This window comes from Condylura cristata, unplaced genomic scaffold, assembly GCF_000260355.1.
Source record: "Condylura cristata isolate star-nosed mole 26May11 unplaced genomic scaffold, ConCri1.0 scaffold00011, whole genome shotgun sequence".
Lineage (NCBI taxonomy): Eukaryota > Metazoa > Chordata > Mammalia > Eulipotyphla > Talpidae > Condylura > Condylura cristata.
In genome coordinates this window covers 54,020,819-54,042,593 of record NW_004567112.1, presented here as the reverse complement: position 1 = coordinate 54,042,593, position 21,775 = coordinate 54,020,819, and the positions used below count along the sequence as shown (strand labels likewise).

General features: G+C 35.6%; 1 protein-coding gene across 3 annotated transcripts in view; it reads left to right on the top strand.

Moving 5' to 3' along the window:
* RNLS (renalase, FAD-dependent amine oxidase) overlaps positions 1–21,775 on the top strand; it is a 238,929-nt gene that overhangs the window by 172,133 nt on the left and 45,021 nt on the right. For all 3 annotated transcript variants that reach the window (XM_004680896.2, XM_012723956.1, XM_012723957.1), the window contains exon 5: positions 16,716–16,889. In XM_004680896.2, coding sequence (XP_004680953.1) covers positions 16,716–16,889 — 174 coding nt within the window. The remainder of the gene's footprint in view (positions 1–16,715; positions 16,890–21,775) is intronic.

Here is a 21,775-nt window from a genome sequence, read left to right as displayed (position 1 = left end):
AAACATAACTGTAGTGCCATTCCACAATAGTATTTCATCATCTAATTTCATAATAACATTATCTGCCCTCCACTGTACGTGCCTGTGAAGTCCACTTTTCTTCACTTAATGAGAATGAAGTGCTAGTTTTCAAATAATAAGAATAAATGTCATATTATAATATGGCACTTGAAACACAAAGCATAACTGCAAAGTGTGGTTTGTACTTCATATAGCAGTACTGCAATGGAATAAGAGCAACATGCCTCAATCACTCTACTTTAATAGTTGAAAACTGGCATAGATAATTTATAAACAAGTAAACATAACAATTCCAACAAACCTTTATTCATGGAGACTGACATAAGCATGTCATGTAATTTTCATGAGTCACCAAATATTGTTCTCCTTTTAATCATTTTTTTCAATCACTCAAACACCTTTCACAATTGGAGGGCAGGAATTGGATCTGGGTATTGGGTATAGTTTGCTGACCAATTCTAGGTAGATAAATATTAAAGTTGATATAAAAACTTTGAATGAGAGATTTTTAAAATGCAGATCAAGCAGCACACGATTCTTTGGTTTATAACAGGAAGTGCTTATAAAGAGTAAGAACAATAGCCTTTAAATTGCTCATTTTTGGACTGAGTTTTATTCTGCCATTCGGCACTTGGACAAGGTATTAAATGTATGTAAATTTCTTTCTTCATCTACATAAATAAGGTACATAATTAGAGTTCTTAAATCATAAACAAGGCAAAAAGACTAGTATCATCATAACTACTTAGTGTAGAAGAGAACCCGCCTACACAAAATGTGTTCTGCATTACCTGGCAGCTTGTTAAAATCAGAATAATCTCTTTAATATGAACTTTGACTTACATGCACACTGAAATATGAGAAGCAATGGTATAAAATGATGCTAACCAGTGCAATTACACAAAGAAAAGAAATTGAAGATATAAGTCTCGAAAGGAAATGGTAACCCCACCCTTCTTAATAGGTGACATATGATCATCTATAATTCAAGGTGAGATTCAAGGGGTATCAACTAAAAACCTATCCAACTAGTAAATGGATAAAGAGAGGGAAAAAAGCTGAATATAAGAAATATATAATATATTTTGGTGCATATAATACGAAAACAGACATATAATTTAATAGTTTTACATAAACTGTAATGACCAACTAGAAATTACCAAATTAAAAAAGCCTCCAGCCACACACACACACACACACACACACCCCACACAAAACAGTGAAATTACCTAACAAGTCTATCAAGAGTTGTACATGAGTGATTGAAGAAAATTCTGAAACTTTATGGAGGGACTTAAAAGACAAACTGGATAAATTGGGAATATACCATATTTGTTTATAAGATTGAATATAATAAATATTTAATGTATATATCTATCATTAATCTGTCAACCTGTTAACCTGTAAAGCCAAAACAGTTTTCTTAAGGCATTGCAAGTTAATTCGGAAATTCATCTAAAAGATTAAATGGGGGGCCTCTCTGGTGGTACAAGGGCTTAAAGTACAGCACGATGAAATTGTCCATAGCCACTGTGTCATGAGTTCGATCCTCAGCCAGGAAGGTGACCTACATAGCACAGCAGACCTTTCCTATCCCACCCTTTGCACCTTTAGTAGTATATTTCAGTTTATTTGCCTGTTCTGTTCCCTGCTTATGTCTGGTGAATCCTCTCACTCCCCTGCATCCCAGTTCTTGTATACATAAATAAATAAAATCTTTGAAAAAAAAGATTAAATGTTTAAATTTTGCCAAGAAATCGGGGGCATATATGCAGGTTACTTGTTCTGCCAGATATGAAGATGTACTTAAAGGTTATAGAAATTAAATTGATATGGCACTTTTTAGATAATGGTCAAATTGATAAATAGATCAAAGTAGAGTCTAGAAATAGAAAGTGTTTAAGAATTTAGTAGATGAAAGAGACTTTGCAAGTAAATGGTGAATGAGTGAATTACTTAAAAAAATAATAAAGACAACTTACTATCCATTTAAAAGGTCAATTTCCTCCTACTTCTTATTTATCTTATTTTATTTTAAATAATATAATAGCTTATTTTTACATCATTCTGTGCATTTTTCCATCTCAGCTATAATCCCCATGGGCTTCCCATCACCAAATCACCCATGTGCCATCACCACAGTCCAGTGCATTTCTCTCCCCCCACTGTTTTTTGACCCCATTCCCCACTCCACTCCATAAAATGTGTCTGGTATATAGCTGTTCATTATTATTATTTTCTCACCTGGTCCATTAAACTCCTGCTATGAATGAAACCATCCGATGTTTTTCCTTTTCTTTCTGGCTTATTTCACTAATCATGATCTTTTCCAGCTCCATCCATGTTGCTGCAAAAGGCATGTGTTTATTTTTTTTTTTGGTTGCTGAGTAATATTCCATTGTATATATGTACAACAGCTTTTTAATCCAGTCATCCACTTTTGGGCATTTGGACTGTTTCCATGGCTTTTTAATTGTAAATAAAGCAACAATAAACATGGGGGTGCAAGTATCTTTTTGAATCAGTCTTTTGGGTAGATACCTAGGAGTGGGGTTGCTGGGTGGTAGGGAAGCTCCATGCTTAGCAGTTTGAGGAACCTCCAAACAGTTTTCCATAGTGGTTGTACTAGTTTGCATTCCCACCAGCAGTGCAGGAGAGTTCCTTTTTCTCCACATCCTCGCCAACATTTGTTGTTGCTAGTTGTTTGAAGATGTGCCCTTCTCACTGGGGTGAGGTGGTATCTCATTGTGGTTTTAATTTGCATCTCCCTTATTACAAGTGATGTTGAACATTTTTCATATGCTTATTGGCCATCTGCATTTCCTCTTTGGAGAAGTGTCGTTTAGTCCCACTTTTTGATGGAGTTGTTTACTTTATTTTTGTTGAATTTCATCAGTTCTTTGTGTATCTTTGTGATCAATCCTTTATCACTCATTTTGTGTGAGAAAATTTTTCCCCAATCAGTGGGATGTTTGTTTGTCATTTGTAATGTCTCTTTTTCTGTACAGAAGCTCTTTAACTTGAGGTAGTCCCATTTATTTATCCTTGCCTTCACTATCTTGTGTTGGGTGCTTTATCTTTAAAGATATCCCTGAAGTGTGTGTCATGTTTGGCCCATCTTTGCTAGCAGGTATTTTATGGTTTCTGTTTTTTATGTCTAGGTCTTTAATCTACTTCAAGTTGATTTTTGTGTATGGTGCAAGGTAGTGATCTAGTTTCATTTTTTTTGCATGTAGCTTCCCAGTTTTCCCAGCACCATTTGCTGAACAAACTTTCTTTGTTTCGTTGTATATTCTTTGCTCCTTTGTCAAATATTAGCTGCCCATAAACCTATGGGTATATATATGGGTTTTCTATTTGAATCCACTGGTCTGTATGTCTGTTCTTGTTCCAATACTATGCAGTTTTGATTATTATGGCTTTGTAGTATACCTTGAAGTTTGGGATTGTAGTACTTCCATTCTCTTTATTCTTAGTCATGAGAGTTTTGGCTATTCAAAGTCTTTAGTGGTTCCATTTGAATCTCATCAATATTTTTCCTATTTCTTTGAAGAATGTCATTGAGACTTTCATTGGGATGGCATTAAATCTGTATATCGCTTTTGGTAGAATGGCCATTTTGATGATGTTAAGTCTTCTGACCCATGAGCAGGGGACATCTTTCCATTTCATGGTGTCTTCTTGTATTTCTTTTAACAGTGCCTGGGCACTCCCAGATCAAAGCTTCCCTATTGGAATTCCCCAATCTCTGAGTCTCCCTCAGTTATCTTCCTTCCAGTGAATCCGGGTGCTCTCATTTGGGTTGAAACTCGTAGTATATTAAGTCTACAATCCGTTTTTAGTCTTATACTCCTTTGTTAGCTTGGATATAGTGATTTTGGTGTCTTCACTCTGCCACCATCTTGCCAGATCTCCCCCTACTTCTTACTATATAAGAAAATATTAAAAATTAAGTAAAGAGTTGATCCTAAAAAAGTATAAACACAGTAGAAGAAAATATAAAATCTTTTTCATAATTTTCCATTAGGGAGGACTTTCCTTAAAAAAGATACAAGATGGGGCCTCCCTGATAGCACAGAGTTAAGACACACTGTGAAGCTGTCCACAGCTACTGTAGCACCTAATGACCCACATGGCATAGCAGACCTCTCCTCTCACCTGCTGCTCACTTCAGCAGTGTACACAGTCAATCTTCCTGTCCTGCTCCCCAATCTGTCTCTGGTGAGTCCTCTTACTCCCCCTATACCTCTGTTGGGTACCCAGTCCTGTATGTATAAATAAACTAATTAATTGAAGTGTTATTTTCATTCATTCTTTCTTCCTTTCTAAAATATGCTTATTACAACATCCTTCATTTTTGCATGATATATGATTTCTGCTTAAAATTCCCACCACCAATTCACCTGTGCATCATGTATTCATTCATTCTTTAGGAAGAAGGATGGGAGGTGAGATATAAAGGAAGATAAGTAAAACAAAAGATTGGACTAAATTTTAACACTGTTTTTCCTAGTTTAAAAATATCCTTGGTATGAAAGGACTTTTCTTCTGCTCAAATGTTATTAAAAGCTGGCCATTTTATTAGAATATGAAAAATATGTTTTTTTAAACACTTTAAATAGCAATGTATTTTACATTTAAGTAAAAGCAAGGAAGGTGCTGTTCCACCTCCCTGGTGGCACAGCAGGTTAAAGCACAGCACTAAGAAGCTAAAGCCACTTCAGCGGAATTGAATCCCCAACCCCAGAGGTGATCTATATGGCATGGCAAACCTCTCCTGACCTGCCCACTGCTCCCGTCAACAGTGAACTTCAGCAGTCAGCCGATTATGCTCCCCACTCTGTCTCTGGTGAGTCCTCTCATTGCCCCTGCACCTTGATCTGTACCCCAGTTCTATATGCATGAATAAATAAATCTTTTTACACAAAAAAAGAAGCAAGGAAATACCCCATCCTTAATTTAATTCATTGTTCACCATTTGAACATATGCTATACTCTACTAAACATAAAATTGCATCTGTCCCTTCCACACACACCCCGCCTCCGTCATTTATAGCCATCTTCTATTGGGAGTTAAATAAGTTTGGTCATGAATGAATAACAAGATTTCTGTACACATGCACAAGTGTTTATGTGTGAGCGTGTGTGTGTGTGTGTAGGAGAGAGCAAAACACAAAGAATATACCATATACTTTATCCTGTATTTGAGCTTTTTGATGAATGTTTTTTTTTAATTATAGGCATGAAAGTGAGAAGCTCATGTTAGGTAGTCTTCTCTTATTTAAATCATACAAATATGCTTGTTCTTCTTTTTTTTTTTTCAAATATGCTTGTTCTAAGAGAATTTATTATATGTGTGTGTGTGTGTGTGTGTATGTATGTATAAAAGCCAAAAACCCTGGGCCTAGCATGGAATAATGAAGAGTGCATGCTTCTTCCAGCCATGCAGAATAATCGTTAGAACTGCTTCCCCCACAACATCTTTTTTGATATTTGCAAGAGAACAATAGATTACCATTTTGCAATTACTAATAAAATAAAAATACCCACTTGCAAATTAAAAAGTTAAATTGCTCAGAGTGCATGAATTCATCTATATTGCATATAAGAAATAAATATTTGTTGCCTCATCCCATTCAACTTCTCAATATATATTGTTTAAAATAAAGATTAATTCGTTTTCTTATGGGCTGCCTCGTCTGATTTTTGCCTTTTGCACCAGGTCTCTGAGTCTTTATGCAAGAGAAGAAGCTAGCATAAAGAAATTGTTACCATGTGAGAAACCAAAGCTTAAATCAGTTCCCAGTCCAGAAAGTCCTCAACGTATAAACTGTTGGTGTCTGGTTGTTTCAAGTTAGGAGTGTATATTCCCATAGAAACAAAGTATTATCGCATGCTTGCCTACAAAGGCTTATTTATCTTTAATAAAATAGGAATATTATCTATTTGCTGAAATAAAATAAATAACAATATAGTTGTTCTGTTTTATATTGGACACTTGCTATTGAGGAAGAACCACATGAGGAGGTAAATTAGTTATTTTTTAAGATTCTGAAGAAACTTCAGGTTACTTGTACAAAGTGGTAATATGTATGAAATATGTGACTTTCTTTGTGCCTGCCTCACTATCTATTAATTAATTATTAAAACTATTTCCAATTTATTTGGGGGGAATAAAGGGTTATTTTGTTATGTTTTGTGACAGTAATCTTTGTCTTATTCATAAATACAGTAATAGGAGAAAAGGAAAAGAAGCAATTGCTAAAATAAGAAGAGACCATCCTGAGACCACAAGAGAGGGAACTTAGAAAAAAGGAAAGGAGGAAGGGAGCAAGGGGAGAAAAGCAAGAGGAAGAGAGAGAAAAAGAAAAGACTGGAAATTTAAAAGGATAGGCGCTCGCGCGCACACACACACACACACACACACACACACACACACACGCAGCGCACACTTTCAAATGGCGAAAGACTGAGCAGTGAGTTATACCTGACAGACTTGGGTAAGGAGGGGGGGCTAGAGGGAAGGGTGACTTGGGTTTGTAGTGGAGAAAATTAGATGATGGCAAGAATAAGCTATCACGGCTCTCCAGGGTGGCACAACAACGAGTTAAGAGAGCAGCACTCTGAAGCTCTCTGCTGCCACTACAGCAGGAGTCCAATCCTTGGCCAGGGAGGTGACCCACACAGCATGGCAGACCTCTCCTGTTCTGCCCACTGCTCCCATCAGCAGTGTATTTCAGTCAATTGACCTGTTCTGCTCCACACTTTGTCTCTGGTGAATCCTCTCATCCCTCACACCTCTGGCCTGTACTCCAGTTCTTATATGCATAAATAAATAAATCTTAAGAAAAGAATAAGTCATTGGATATTTATCTGACCAGAACAGTCCTGTTTGCTACCAAAGGTGAGGAGAATGAAAACTTGGTAAAATAATCTACAGCTGAATCCTCATTTTCCCAGCCTGTCCATATCCTAGGGTGAAACCAATTGAGTCTGAAATGATTTCATTGGGCAATACAATTGTCTTACTTTAAGTTGCTTATAGTCAATAAGGCCAGCTCTGTTTTAATGCCCCTAAACAGAAAGAGGAGTGGAGAAAGGTTTGGAATTTGCTCTTTAAATAATGCAATGACAAGATTCCATTTGTCATCTCATCATAAAAAGCATGCCCTAGCATATGTACACATTTACCTGCAAACAAAGAGTAAACAGGTGTATGAGGTGGGTGTGTTAGAGTAAGAAAGCAAGGGAGGAATTTATGTTTCTAACTCTGCAAACAGTAAAACCATGGGTGTGGGAGATGTCATAAGAAGGAAGAAAACTATGCACACCATGTTCCAGGCTTTAGAGATGCTTTGGTTCACTGCATTGTAATTAAAATGTACGTTAACTCTGATTAATAACAGATATTTAATAAGAGAAGATACCTGGTAAAAGGTATTTTAAGTATAAACTTTTTATAACATGGTATTTAACTGAAGTTATAGATCAGCAACGAACACTTTCAGGCTATAAAATTTGCTTTAAAAGTCATCTTTCTTTCTGGACATAAACTAGAACAAAGTATTTTCCTTACTTCTACTTCTGAATCTACTCTTCAAAAAAAAAAAAAAAAGATTTATTTAGTTATGCACACAGAACTAGTGTATAAGCTGGAGGTGCCGGAGCAGGGAGAGACATTGTGGGGAGCAGAACAGGCAGATCGACAAAATACACTGCTGAGGGGAGCAACAGGCGGGTTAGGAGAGGTCTGCCATGCCATGTGGTTCACCGTCAGGTCTGGGGATTGAACTCGCACTGAGGTAGGTGCAGCCAACCTGCAGTGCTGCGTCCCAACCTGCTGTACCACCAGAGAGAACCCTAAATTTACTTTTAAGAGCTATACTTTCCTACATCACTTAAAGCTGTCTTGCTCATCCTTTTCTTTGCCACAACAACAATAACAATAATAATGTTATTACTTATTTACTTCTATTTCTTGCCAAATGTTTTATATGTATAATAAGACCTTTTATTTTTAGAATACAAAATTTTTTAATCTTCATGCCAACCCTATAAACTTGGCTGGACCTCAACAGATGAGGAAACTAAAGCAGTGAATTATGTGTATTACATTATACTGACTGCACTTAAATATACACATACACAAAGTTTTTCTCTGAGGTTCAGAAATGAAATTATCATTTGAGGATAACCTGTGCCATCAAATCTTTCAGGTTAAATACTTGCAATGTTGTAAAATATGGGATAAGAAATAGGAGAAAATTATTGAAACTTAGCAGTAAAAATGTACAATAGTCAATGACTTGAATAAAATGGGAGCAAAATAAAGATAACGGAAAAAAGAATACTTTAGTTCCTAATATACAGACCCATATACTAATGAAAAACACTTAAAAGCATTGCAAATAAAATGCAAAGTAATATGAAGGTCAAAAGTAATTGTGTTTTTCATCAAGTTGAGATTTTTGTTGGTAATGAGAGTATACTGATTTTAAAATAAGTAAAATGCTGTAGGCTTTCGCTAAATGAAGTCTGGTCCCTCTTATAATTTTTTTCTGAGAAGTCCAGTTTATTTGCTTTGGCTTTAGCTAAGCATTGTGGGGAACTGTTATTATGTAAACAGAAAAGAAGCTAACGGATTGGCAAAGTACAAGATGAACATATTTCTGAATGTCCTAGAACTTACACCACCAGATTCTGACATTTTGCCTCAGTACTGCAGATTCCAGGTCCTTGCAAATACTGCTTTCTGATTTTTAAAACTATAAAAGTTTTGAATTAGAATATTAATTCTCCAAGTCATTGCCTCATATAAAGTAACTCTATCCATAAATATAAAAATATATATCTGTGTAAAAATATGATGTGACATGTAATAAAGTTTTTATTATTATGAATTTTAGAATGACTCCATTGTTCATGAATGGCTCGGCCATAAAGTAATTAAATGGATGGTCTAGGAAGAGTGGCGGTAAAATATGCATGATATTCTGTGACATTTTGTATAATAGCACACACAATTCTTGTTTTCATCTTCTTTTTCATCCAAAACTCAGCACTTTTCCTACAAAAGAATGATGGTCTAATAGTCTAAGAAGTTCAGAATGCATGGAAATAAAGCAAACATTTTCCAACCTTATTAACTTGGTTTCCAGAATTACTGTATATGTTCAGCAAAGAAAACTGAAAAGAAAGCCAACTACATTTTTATTTCAAAGTCCAGAAATGTTCACAAGGATAAAATTGACAATAACCAAGGCAAAATAATTTTATATCTCAGCCCAAAAATCTACCCTAGACTCCACTAAATGTTTTCTTAAGACATATTTATAGTGGCTGGCATATTGCTGGATGCAGAATGGACCTACAGTAAGTGATACTTGGGTTAAATAATCCCACATTCCTTCAGAAAACAGCTCCTACATTTTAAAAATGTCTATTTTTTTCCAATCCAGTGATTAGAACTAATTGCTCCAGAAGCAAATGTCTCTCCTTTGAGTTTCACAGGACCTTCATCCAGACAAAGAGGAGAGTAGGCAAGGAGTGTGTAGAGCAAAAGACTTCACATGGTTGGGAGAAAGTCAAAGACTTTATGAAAAATCAGATACCAACCCATCAAATAGTAAAATGCTCTTTTTTAACAGCCCCTGGGACAGAGTGATAAGATGCTAAAAGCAGAAACCAGAGAGAACACTGTCCTTTTTCTTTGACAGATTGTTTTTCATGAGTACAGAGATGGAGAGACAGTGGGGATTAGGAATCTCCTCGATTTCGGGGTGTTGGGGGGTTGGGGGGGAGGAGGCCTGACCACAAAATATTGGTAGCAGCCTGACAGTTTGGGCTTTCACAGGACTCAGAAGACATTTTAGCATGAAATGTGCTCCAGTTATAGCAGGACTGCCTGTTTAATCACAGAAACCTAAGAGCTTGTTCCTATCATGTCTTGTTTATTTTTATCCCTGCTGGAAATAAGAAAAAGTCATGATCAATGATTATGTTTTAGAAACATCCAGTGACTTTATGTTTCTTCCCTTTTTAATGCTGCTCAATGCATCGATTATTAGGGTCTCATAAGGTGTGAGAAACATTAAGATAAACTTCTCTTACTAGTATAAATTTAATTGCCTTGTAATGTGCTCTGATAACCCCCAAAAATCACTGTGCAGTTACTAGATGGAATCTACCTGTTTCAAGTTTGTATTCAGGTAGTCATTAACATTCTAATGAAGAATAGGAATGTAAAGTGCACTAAATGCTAAATGTTTATCAAAATACTTTTATCAAGTGACCAAAGACAATATAAGGAAGCCCGTTTATCTGGCACCTTTTTCTTTTACACAATCCTGGGGTAGAATAAGGATTAAGAAAATGTGATGGCATACTAGAATAATGATGAAAGACAAATCTTAGAACATTTGGCCTTCTAAATTAGCTAGCTAAAGAATTTCTTAATATATGTTAATTTTTTCAAAAGATATTGTGTGAAATGCTTTAAGCTTCTTTAATCCTCCTTGCTCTTCAAAGCTTTATTTTTGATCGTTTGCTCCAAAAGGTGAAGTGTATCTGCTATACTTTACTAGCTAAAGAAATGTCTTTGACTTTAGTGATGTCCTGATACATTTTACTGTTAGGTTGTTGCCTCCAAAGATTCATAAAAAAACTTTAGAGAATGATTTGCACATAGACACTTCTAAAAGGTTTTTAAGTCAGGAACTGTGATGTTGGATTTTTGCAGCAATGTGCTGGACATTATGCTAAACTCTATAATCTCATTTAATTGTCTTAACAAATCCTTTAAGGCAGGCACTAATACAATTCTCATTTTACAAGAAAACAGATGCTTAGAGGGATTAAGCAATTTGACCAAGGTCACAAAGATAAATGTCAGAACCAGAATTCAAACCCAATTTTTATCTGACTCCAGAGATGCATCTCAGGATGAAAGAAATATTTCCCCAGGGAAATCCCACATAGTTGTAACTACTGAGGTCTGTCACCAATAAACTCTAGATTTATTACTTGCCAAAACTATTTTTGAAACTCTGCTTCTAGGCTTAATGACTTCTATACCTATAGTGTCCAAGAGAACATTCAATTTATTCCAGGTGAAGTGAAACAAGACTGATTTTGTGATGCTGTTACACAAGAGGAATGGTAAAGTTCATGAATGGTAAAAGTTCAAACTCTGTACTGCTAAATAGAAATTTATGGGGAATGGGTCTTTCAGCACCATTTCTTACGGCCACTTTGTGTACCAAAGAACCAACTATTGTGGCTAAAACATTCTTCACTTCATGTACCCACAGAGCTAGATGGTGTATGTTAGAAGTTGAATTAGTGCATACAATTTCTTGACATTGTTGAATTTCAATAAAAAAGATAAAAACAATGGCAGGTATATTAAGAGTATTCAGCCTTTCTTTATTCAGAACTTAAATAATTATACTTGACTTCCTAACTTAATTTATTCTTGAGCAGAAATTCTTCACATATGGAGGCAAATTAGGAAATTAACAAACCTCCGGAATTGACTATAAAGAACCAAACTCATGGAGATTAAAACTTTAAGCACCAACCAAACATCCTTTGAGCACCATTTACCATTGACTACAATATTCATGAATACCAAGTTAGTGCCAAAATACCTTTGTTTTACTATCAACATCGAAAACTGTTTTATCCTTCCATGTCAGTTGTAAATGAAAAGAAATGTATTTAAAAGTAGTGCTCCTTAACATTTACAGAATGTCACATTGCTCCAGACATTGCTTTGGAACCTGCAACACAGAGCTAATAAGGTACATTTTTGCCTCACATTTTTATAAACTGATGTCTTATTTGTATATTTTAACCCTGAAAGCTATAGAATAAGTGTTCCTTTAACTAGAGTGAGAAAAAGTCATACCCCCATCTATTCCTCAGTTTATCTCTTCCCCTCACACAGTCTTTCCAAGCCAATAGGAATTCCAAATGCTTTATGTTCAAAATATATCCAAAACCCTGTGGAAGATAAATCACTCAAGCTTTTGGTAAAATAAATAAGACTATCTTTCCCTATTGGCTTTGGAGTAGGTAAAGAGTTCTTAAATAGGGCACACATCTGCTGATTCTAAATTTTTTAAAAAATGATAAATTATACTAAATGAAAATTAAATCTGTTCCTCAAGCCACATGATTAATACAGTAAAAAGACCACTGAGAAGAAAGTTTTTCCAATTCACATATAAGACTTATATCCAGGATTTGTAAAGAATCCTTAATAGAAATAAGAGAAAGACAGGCAGTCCTGGAAAGAAAAAATATGGCAAAGATTTTAATAGGCAATCACAAAAGGATAGCCAAGTAAACAAAGAGAGGTTTTTCAATTATTTAGGTTTTCAAGGTATTTATCTTGAAATTTCAAGTTAAAACCACAATGTGATATCACTAGATCCCAAGTTGGAAAGGCAGATTATAGTAAATGTGGACAAAATTGTGGAGGCACCAAACTTTTTTATACCCCCCTATGGGAGTACAAATTAAAACAATTATGTTAGAAAACCATTTGGTAATATCTACTGAAGTTGAATATATGGCAACCCCAGGAATTCCAGTATCAGATATATGCCCAAGAGAAGAACACATGCACCCCCAGAGCTGGAGCAGATTAGAAAAAAGGGTAAAGTTGGCTTTTTGCTAGTTAGCTGCTGGGATTTTGGCATTGTAACTACTGGTATAGAGAGGTGTCTCTGGATTCTTCTAGTTTGCCTCCTGCGGCTTTCTCTTGGATCTTAGTCTCTGCTCAGTATATGCTGTCTAAAGAAGGACAGAAGGCATCTGGCCATGTGCAAGCCAGTAAATTCTCTCTCTCTCTCTCCCCCACAACCTCTCTCTCTCTCTGTCTCTCTCTCTCTCCTCTCTTTCTCTCCCCCCCACCTCACTCAATCTCCCTTTCACTATTTAAATAAATGATGTTATAGATTTATAGATTTTTTTCTCACCATCTGTTTGTTTTTGGGTCATGTTCTGTATTCTCAAGTTTCTATCTGAGGACCCATCAATTGAGTTAACCCCGACTTGCTCCAGTTCAGCTATGATATAACTCATGAAATGAAATATATGTTTATACACATAGAGAGAGATTTCTATTTTCCATTCAAAATAAACCACTTCTGACCTTCTCTACTGTTATCTCCAATCCAAAATAACTGCAGTAGCAGCAGTATTGCCCCTTTAGCATCACTGTAACTTTACCTATAGCAAGAATGAAGATAACTTAAGACAGAACCTAGGTGATATCTGTCCTTGGCTCATAACCAGTAGTGGCTTCCCATGTCAATCAGAATAAAATCTTCACCTGAGACAGATACACTTGGCAGCTTATATCAAATAAGATCACTACCTATACCTGTCACTTTATCCCTTTATTCTGCTTTATTTCTCTTTATATTTCTCATCACTAATTGACATCCCATTCACTGTTACTTTTTTTTTAATTTATAATTCTTTACTACCACTTTGTAAGCAAAGAAAAGGACTTTATCTTTCTGCTTTCTATCCCTAACATTTAGAAGAGTGCCTGGTATATAATAGGCAATGAATGAGCCAATGTAATCATAGCCCTCTTTTAAAAGATAGGAAATCATGAGAGTGATTACAATAGAAAACCCCCCAAAAGAAGAAATTATTTCCAAGGTGTTGTTTCGGAGTACAACCCAGGTCTCTTTCCCTTCTCCTCTGCTCTTTCTCCTTCTGTCCTTCTCTTGCCCATACCCACACATGAAAGGAATAGAACAGGTCTCCTAATGGATGTAAGTATAAATGCAAAGTACACTGTTCAATTTATAACTTTATTCACGTGATAATCACAAAAATGCATTCTGTCTGATGTGTATGTGTGTGTAATGACAGACACAATGTAAGCCTGGTGATTCAGAATTAAATGAGGATGGGACCCTGGCAAAGATGCATTATATTGGAGTTGGGCATTTTACATGAACCTTGCTTTGTGTTCATGACCTTTTGAATACAAGATGGTAAAGAAACTTTACAAATCTTCTTTAGTAGGTGAAAGGGCCTAAAACTCTCTCTGAAACACAACTGAAGGGTCAAGTTTTGATCTGTGACTGCTCCCTTCAATATCTTGCATAAAAAAAAATTTCAAACAAAATAAGACCATGTTGTTAAGTCCTGCCTGTATTGCTATAATCAAAAACTTTTCAGGCCCTAAAGGTGAATTTTTTGTAAGTGAGTTGTCCAGAACATAAGATTGTTTCAATCAGAAGTCTCACATCCCTGTTTTCAGAATGAATCATAAAGCCCTCGGAGCAGAAAAGTGTATTTAAGGTTAGTGCCTGTTTTTAATACAGATATCCATTACCTTTTCAAAGGGGCTACCCAATGGGACTTGCCACCTGATAGCTGGTCTCAAATCTAGCTAAAAGCACACATAGGGAGAAGGTAAGGTCATTTGGTTGTCAACCTACTTGACCCTTCAGTTTTGATTCAGAGAGAGTTTTAGGCCCTTTTACTTACTAAATAGCTGACTACATGATTTTGCTGGTTTGTTTTTTAACTGAAAAAAGAAGTAGTAAAAATAATGTCAAGGCCCCAAACACACAAAATTTGCTCAACTACTAGTATTAGTCTCCTTCCCACCTCCTTCTCAGGAAGCAGTTAAACATAGCATTAAGTCATAACTTTAAAAGCAGATTAAATAATAAAGTGAAGCCTAAGGTACATTGAGAGTAGCAAGGTCCGTGTCAGAAAATCATTCATTCATCAAGTTGTTAAAATCTTTTAATAAGACAGAAAATAATGGTTAAAAGGAATGATGACTTCTACTTGTAAGTGAATATGAAATAACCATTAATGTCAAAGGAGACAGCAATGCCAAAATTGAATTTCAGACTTACAGACCAGGAAGGGAAATGTGGAGTAATGAGGATTATGTGTATAACTACAAGGTTGGAATGCTGGCTACATGAACATATCATACAAACTCGAGCAAGTAACTAAACCTCTCAGAATCTCAGCTTTCCAGAAATACAAAGTGAGGGTGGTTAAAACACACCATCTCGCATGACTTTTATGAAAAGTAATTAAAGTCTTAGATCTAAAAATGTTTTGTAACAAATATGTTCTGCTAATGTATAGAGTGTATTACTGCGTTAATATTCTTGTTTTCTGTCTCCTAAAATCATTTCTCTAAGTATTAAGTAAAGTTACCCCCCATCCTTGAGATCTGCCTAGCCCTACTGTTTTAGATTAGATATTATTACTAATTAAATAAGAATTTTTTAGAAGTTCCATTTCTGAACTAGTCTGTTTAAATTAACTATGACCTTCTCTGAAACCCAAATTACTAATCCTGTACATATATGAATAAGCAGCTCCCTGAGGCCCTTAAGTGTAGAGGACTTGGAGATACAGCCTGACAGCTAAAGAACTCTTGCCTTTCTCTATCCCAAGCTGGAAATTGTCTTGTTTTCCTAAGTATTTTCCTGTCTATAATATAAAAAATAGAATATTTTCTATAATAGAAAAAGGAACTGCTTAATGAACACTTACCTTATGCCAAACACCGTGTAATGCTTTATTTTGTGGAATTCTCACAACAGACTAAGTATTCTGCGCTGTTATTACCACTTATTGACAAGAAGACTATAGTCAGTGATTTGACCGATGTCACATCTAATAAGTGTCAGAGTCAGTGTTTAAACTAAAGTCTGCCTAGTTCCTTTCCTTCTATTGATTATTATTTCCTACATTTCAACTTACTTTGCATGTCTGTTTGCTTTTCTGTCCCTTTCTACTTTTTTTTTTAAAGATTTATTTATTTGTACATACAGAACTGGGGAACAGGCCAGAGGCCCAGGGGCGGTGAGAGGCTTCACCAGAGACAGAGTGGGGAGCAGAACAGGCAGATCGACGAAGCACACTGTTGAGGGGAGCAGCAGGCAGGTCAGGAGGGGTCCGCCACGCCATGTGGTCTCCTCCGGGGCAGGCGGGATTTGAACTCATGCAGAGGTAGCTTTAGCCTCTCAATGAAGTGCTTTAACCCGCTGCGCCACCAGGGAGGGCCCCCTTTCTACTTTTCATACTTGGTGTTCCCATTACAAGTAGGCTAGAGGCTTATAACAAAGATGATAAAGGTTGGTTCCTGTGCTTAAGGAACTGTTTTAATCCTTCAGAAAGGTGACAGGTGAACAAATCACTCTGTAACATAGAAGGACTTAAGAGATCCTGAAATACAGAACATCAGTCTCCCCACCTATAATGTGCAAATAATATTCTATCATTGAAGGTTGTTATTAAGATAGAGTGAAATGCTTATGTCAAATGTTTGGCAAAGATCCTGAAATATAGTTAGTGCTCAGTATATGAAATCTATAATGTGGCCAGACAGCCCCAGGTAAATAACTAGGATACAAAGCTAGAAAAGCAACTTGGCGCCAGATTTTGAGAGTTATGAATACCACTCTAAAAGAGTTTGTACCTTCAGATTGATAAAAACAATTCTTCTAAGGTCATTAATCATCCTGAAAAGAAATTAGAGTTAATGCTATTTAACATTACCCTTCATACTTTTTTTTGTAAGTGAAATGGAGTTGATGGAACAGTTGTAACTGACTTAAAGATGTTTTGTATTTGAAGTTCTGAAAGGAAAGATGAGATTTTCAAGTTTGATGCCCTCTATTTTTTTCCCACAGTAATTAGTGAATGCCAAAGACAGCAACTGGAGTCTGTGAGCTATTCTTCCCGCTACGCTCTGGGTCTCTTTTATGAAGCTGGCACCAAGATTGATGTCCCTTGGGCTGGGCAGTACATCACCAGTAATCCCTGCATACGCTTCATCTCCATTGACAATAAGAAACGCAATATAGGTCAGTACCTCCATTATTTCCCTTAAATACAGTAACAATAGTAAGTGTAGATCATGAATAATGCTGTTTAATTGAGTGTTGCCATTCTGAACAGAGCAAGCATTTAACTCATAGCCACAAGGGATAAAATTTAATGTCACATTTGGCCATTAATAAAATATACAGTGAAACCAACAAAGTTTCTCAAAAAATCATTCACTACTTTGTATGTATTAGTGAGTTTATGAAAATGATATCAAGAGGTTTAAGATTTCAGAAGGGCCCAAATTCTATTGTTTTGTTATAGATCTATCCATATGCAAATTCACCTCTCATCATTTACTTCTTGGTAGAGTTTGATTTTTGTTTGATAGCTTTGTTTTTAACATGTGATGAGTGCTGCTCTTTCCCCTTTTGGGGTTAGGATTAAAAAGTGACTTTTACTGTTATGAAAACCCTTCACTTGGATATAATTTTATTTAATTTTCATTTGGAAGACAACATATTACAGTACTTTGTATTCTGTGTGACTAAAATGACAGGTAAAATGTTTCCTGAGAGCTGTACTAGATTGGGATAAAAATCTACACTCCACTTTTGATTTAAATAGTTATTAAAAATTAGATTTGAATTGCAAGAATAAGCATAAGCTGATTCATTTCAGACACAAAGGTGAAAGTGTGTTCTTATTTGTAGGATTGTGTTGATCCTTGAGATACTGCTTTTTATGGAATAAACTAATGATCAAACTCATTTTTTGAAAGTTGCCATCATTTCAATTTGCTACAGTGTTTTATGATGCAATGATGGACTTTATCAAGCCATTAGCTTGAAGTCTTGCTTGATAAAATCACCAACTAACATCTCTTGGCCAGGCAGACTTTATAATGATGGAACTGGGCTGGTGCATGGTTTTATATCATAGCACATGATCTTAGGAAAATGTTTCCTTTTTAACTTAAAACTCCCTAAGGACTGAACTGTTTATGTTAACATGATACCACATATATGTACAATCAGCAATGAACTAACCATTTTTTAACTCTATAGTTGATTTGTACTAACCAAAGGAAAATAGTCCTTATCTTTCCAAGTCCTTGGCCATAAATGAGACATTATCCTTTATATGTTGCTTTATAAGATTTGATATCTTTTAGGATATAGTCAATGAACTATAACAGAACTATAAAATAATTTAACTTGTTTAAACAGCATTAGGAAATTTGTATTATTATCTGCTATAGACTGAACTATATCCCCAAGTCCACATATGGAAGCCCTAAAATCCAATATAGTTATATTGGAAGATAGGACTTTTAAGATGTAGGATCCTAATGCAGTTGGATTGGTGACCTTACAAATGAGGTAAAGAAAGAACTCTCTATTCTCATGCACATACCAAGTAAAAAACAAATAAGGAAAGCAAGAAGGTGAGCCATTGCAAGCCAGGAGGAACTCTGCTGCTGATTCTTTGATCTTTGATGAGTCAGCCTCTGAAAGTGAGAGAAATAAGTTTCTATTGTTTAAGACACTCAACCTATGGTGTTTTGTAATGGCAGTCTGAGCTAACTATACATAATCTAGGAGAAAGTTTGAAGAGAGTTCAGGATTGGTTGATTCAGGAGTTGAGGACATATCTTCAAGGATCTTGGATATAAATTTCTCTGCTTTTTTTCCTTCTCTTAATGTTGACATCCTGAAAGTTCTTGTTTCAACATGGCAGTAACTGGTAGAGTCTCATCTAGATCCAACAACATACTTAGGAAGAGGAGGGATGATTATTATCTCTGTCCCTTTCTAAAAAGTCCAGGACATTTTTCTGGAAATTCATCAATAAACTTCATCTTGTATCTCAAAGGTCAAAATTGGGTTACTCACCAGGCTGAACCAGTCACTGGCAAAGGGGGTAAGGGGACACTACAGTAGAAAGCCTAGATAAATCAAGACCAGCTGTTGGAACTGGTATTAAGATCTTACTTTTAGTCATGTGAGAGATTTGTACCTGGATAATAGTGTTCTGTTAGGAAGAAATAAGGGAATAGTGGATGCTGAATTGGCAACAGATAATGTCCATTATCTTCACAGTTGCTGAAAGTGACTTAAGTTGAGATATAAAGATAATTGTGTTTATTCAAAATTATCTTTGAAAAATCCCTTAAAACTACATAACATTTGTAGACTAACATAACTTTCAATAAATTCACTATAACCATTTCCCTAGCATTCAATATGTTCCATTTCTTTGGGTAAGGCCAGATGAAATTGTTGGCATACATTTATAGAACAGAGATTTTTCCTATGATGAAAAGCACATAGGAAAGAAAGAAATAGCAATCATGTTGCTGACAGATTAAATACACTGTAAAGTAGATTTAAGTGTGGGATGGTGGATAAAAGCATCCATCTACAATGCAGAAGCAATCTATAAAATCAGAGTCATGCAAATTTGAGAGATTGCAACATAGAAATATTTATAAATATTCACATTGACTGCATTTGTAGTAATAAAAATACAAAAAAAGTTTATTGACAATCACACAATACAAAGCTAGAGAAACATATGAATTGGAAACCATGTTTTTACTACAACCCATGGTGGTGCCACTTCAGACAGCAAATAAATACCTTCTTTCATTTGTTTTATAGAAAGTTATTCTTGGATTATGCAAGTTTTAAGTTATGGAAGACCTTTTCTAAAGGCATTCTCTAACATAAAATCCAACTGTATTGCATTTAAACTATTTTCTCACCATCTAGAGCCAGAATGCTAAATGGTCTTAGTTCAGTGCATGTTATATAAATGTCCATATATTGTAACTATACTATATTTTATTGACATCTATGTAGAACAATAAGAGTTGTCTCTTCCTGTTACACTATGCCACACCCACACTTATTTGGAGGATTTCATTGACTCAAGAATTAATGCTACAATACTTCAGAAACTCAACTAATGAAGGAGAATATTTGTGTTCTGTCAAAGGAAGGGAGCCACAAGATAGATGAAGGAAAACAGAGTTGTGTTCATAAAAGACTGAGTTGTTAAGTCTTGAAAAGAGACAGAAGATAAAGGATGAGTGACCCAAACCAGACAAAGGTCAAGAAGTAATCATCTGTCAAATGTCAGAAATAAGGAGTAAAAACAGAAAGCCACAATTGCAACCAAAATCTACATAGGCAAAAGGGGCTGAATTACAAGATGAACTAGAACTTCAAGTTATGTATATGACACAATATAATTGGGTCTGTGTTTCCTAAAACATATTCAGTGGGACATTAGTTTTTTGAGATGCCTTTTTAGGAATGGGTCCTTTTAACTTTACCTCTATTTTGGAAAGTGTCAGGGCATATTATCCTACTAATAGAATTCTTAAATAAAAACACCCTCTCCCTCCATTTAATCTAGATTTTCCCAAATGTATTTAACTGTGGAATATTTTATTTAGGTATCTAATATCCTACAGAAATGGTTCCCCGGGACACAACTGAGAAACCCCTATTTAATTACTTTTCACACTACTCATCTGATTGGGAATTATAAGCCATATGAGAAGGTCTGTGAGGTTTGGTCCTAAAGTGAGAAATGTGTAATTATTTATTGTTTGTTTATTTTAACTAAGGTAATAGTGGGTCCCTCCATCAGGTATTACCACAACAATGTAATCACCACCAACTCATCCATTGCTTTTCCTTCTCTCCTTGTTTTTAGCCCATCCAGTTCCCTCCCTACATTGGTGCTTCAATTCTGTTGTTAGTTATCAAGGGTAGTTGTTAAGCTTGTCTTTATCTATTAGGTTTATTACTTTATATTCCACATATTAGTGACATTTATTTTCTTCTTCTGACTTAATTTATCACATTATCCAATAAAGCTTCATCCGTGTTTCTGCAGATGGCATGAATTCATCTTGTTTGGTCATTGAGTAACATTCCATTATATATATTTACAACATCTGCTTGACCCACTCATCTGTTCTGGGGCACTTCAGTGGAGAATCCTGAGATTTTTTTTAGTGATGGAAGAAGTTGTGTTGCAGATGAACTCAAATGTTGGTGGGGTTAGGGTTAGAGACAACTTAGGATGAAATAAAGTTAGTATCATTAATATTTTAAAAACTGTCAGTAAGATTGACACAGTTGAAAGTGGAATTTTGTACTTTAAAGACCTAGATTTAAATGCTGGCTTTACAACATGCTAATGATGTGATCTTGCATGACCTTTGTATCTGTAATATTATTTTTTTTATAACAAACGCTCTAAAAAAATTTAATAGACTAAACATAATGGAGATTTCATTCTTAGCCCCAACAGGGTTTATGACTGGTACATAAATTTCTTCAAATAGGTGATTCACCCAGACTTCTTCCATCTTCTGATTCAGCAAACTTCATTGAGTGGCTAAAAGAATTACTGTGCTCATAGGAATCAAATCAGTGTATTAAAAATGTGAATGGAGACTTTAGTCTTAGGAGACTTTGAGAAATGGCATACATTAGGAATACTCACATCCTGTTAGTTTTTAACAGTTAGGGGGTAGCACTTATTTGGAAAGGAACATGGAAATGTAGTAACAGGGGCCAAAAGTACATTTGGAAACAACATATAGGCAGGTCTGCTACAACACGTTAGCACAGGTATTATATGAAAGAAGCATATTGGGATTTTTATGGAGGCTTCATCATAAAGGCGTAATTAAATATTAATCTACCTCCCAGCCACCCTCCCCTTCCTGGAGGTAGAATTGAGCTGAAAGTTCTAAGCTTCTACTCATGGTCTTTCTGGTGACCAGCACCCATCCTGAAGCTCTCCTGGAGCCCACCAGGAGTTACTTTATTGGAACAAGGACACTCATTATCCAGGAAATTCCAGGTATGAAAGATCTTCCTGGTGCTCTTATCTCTTAGGA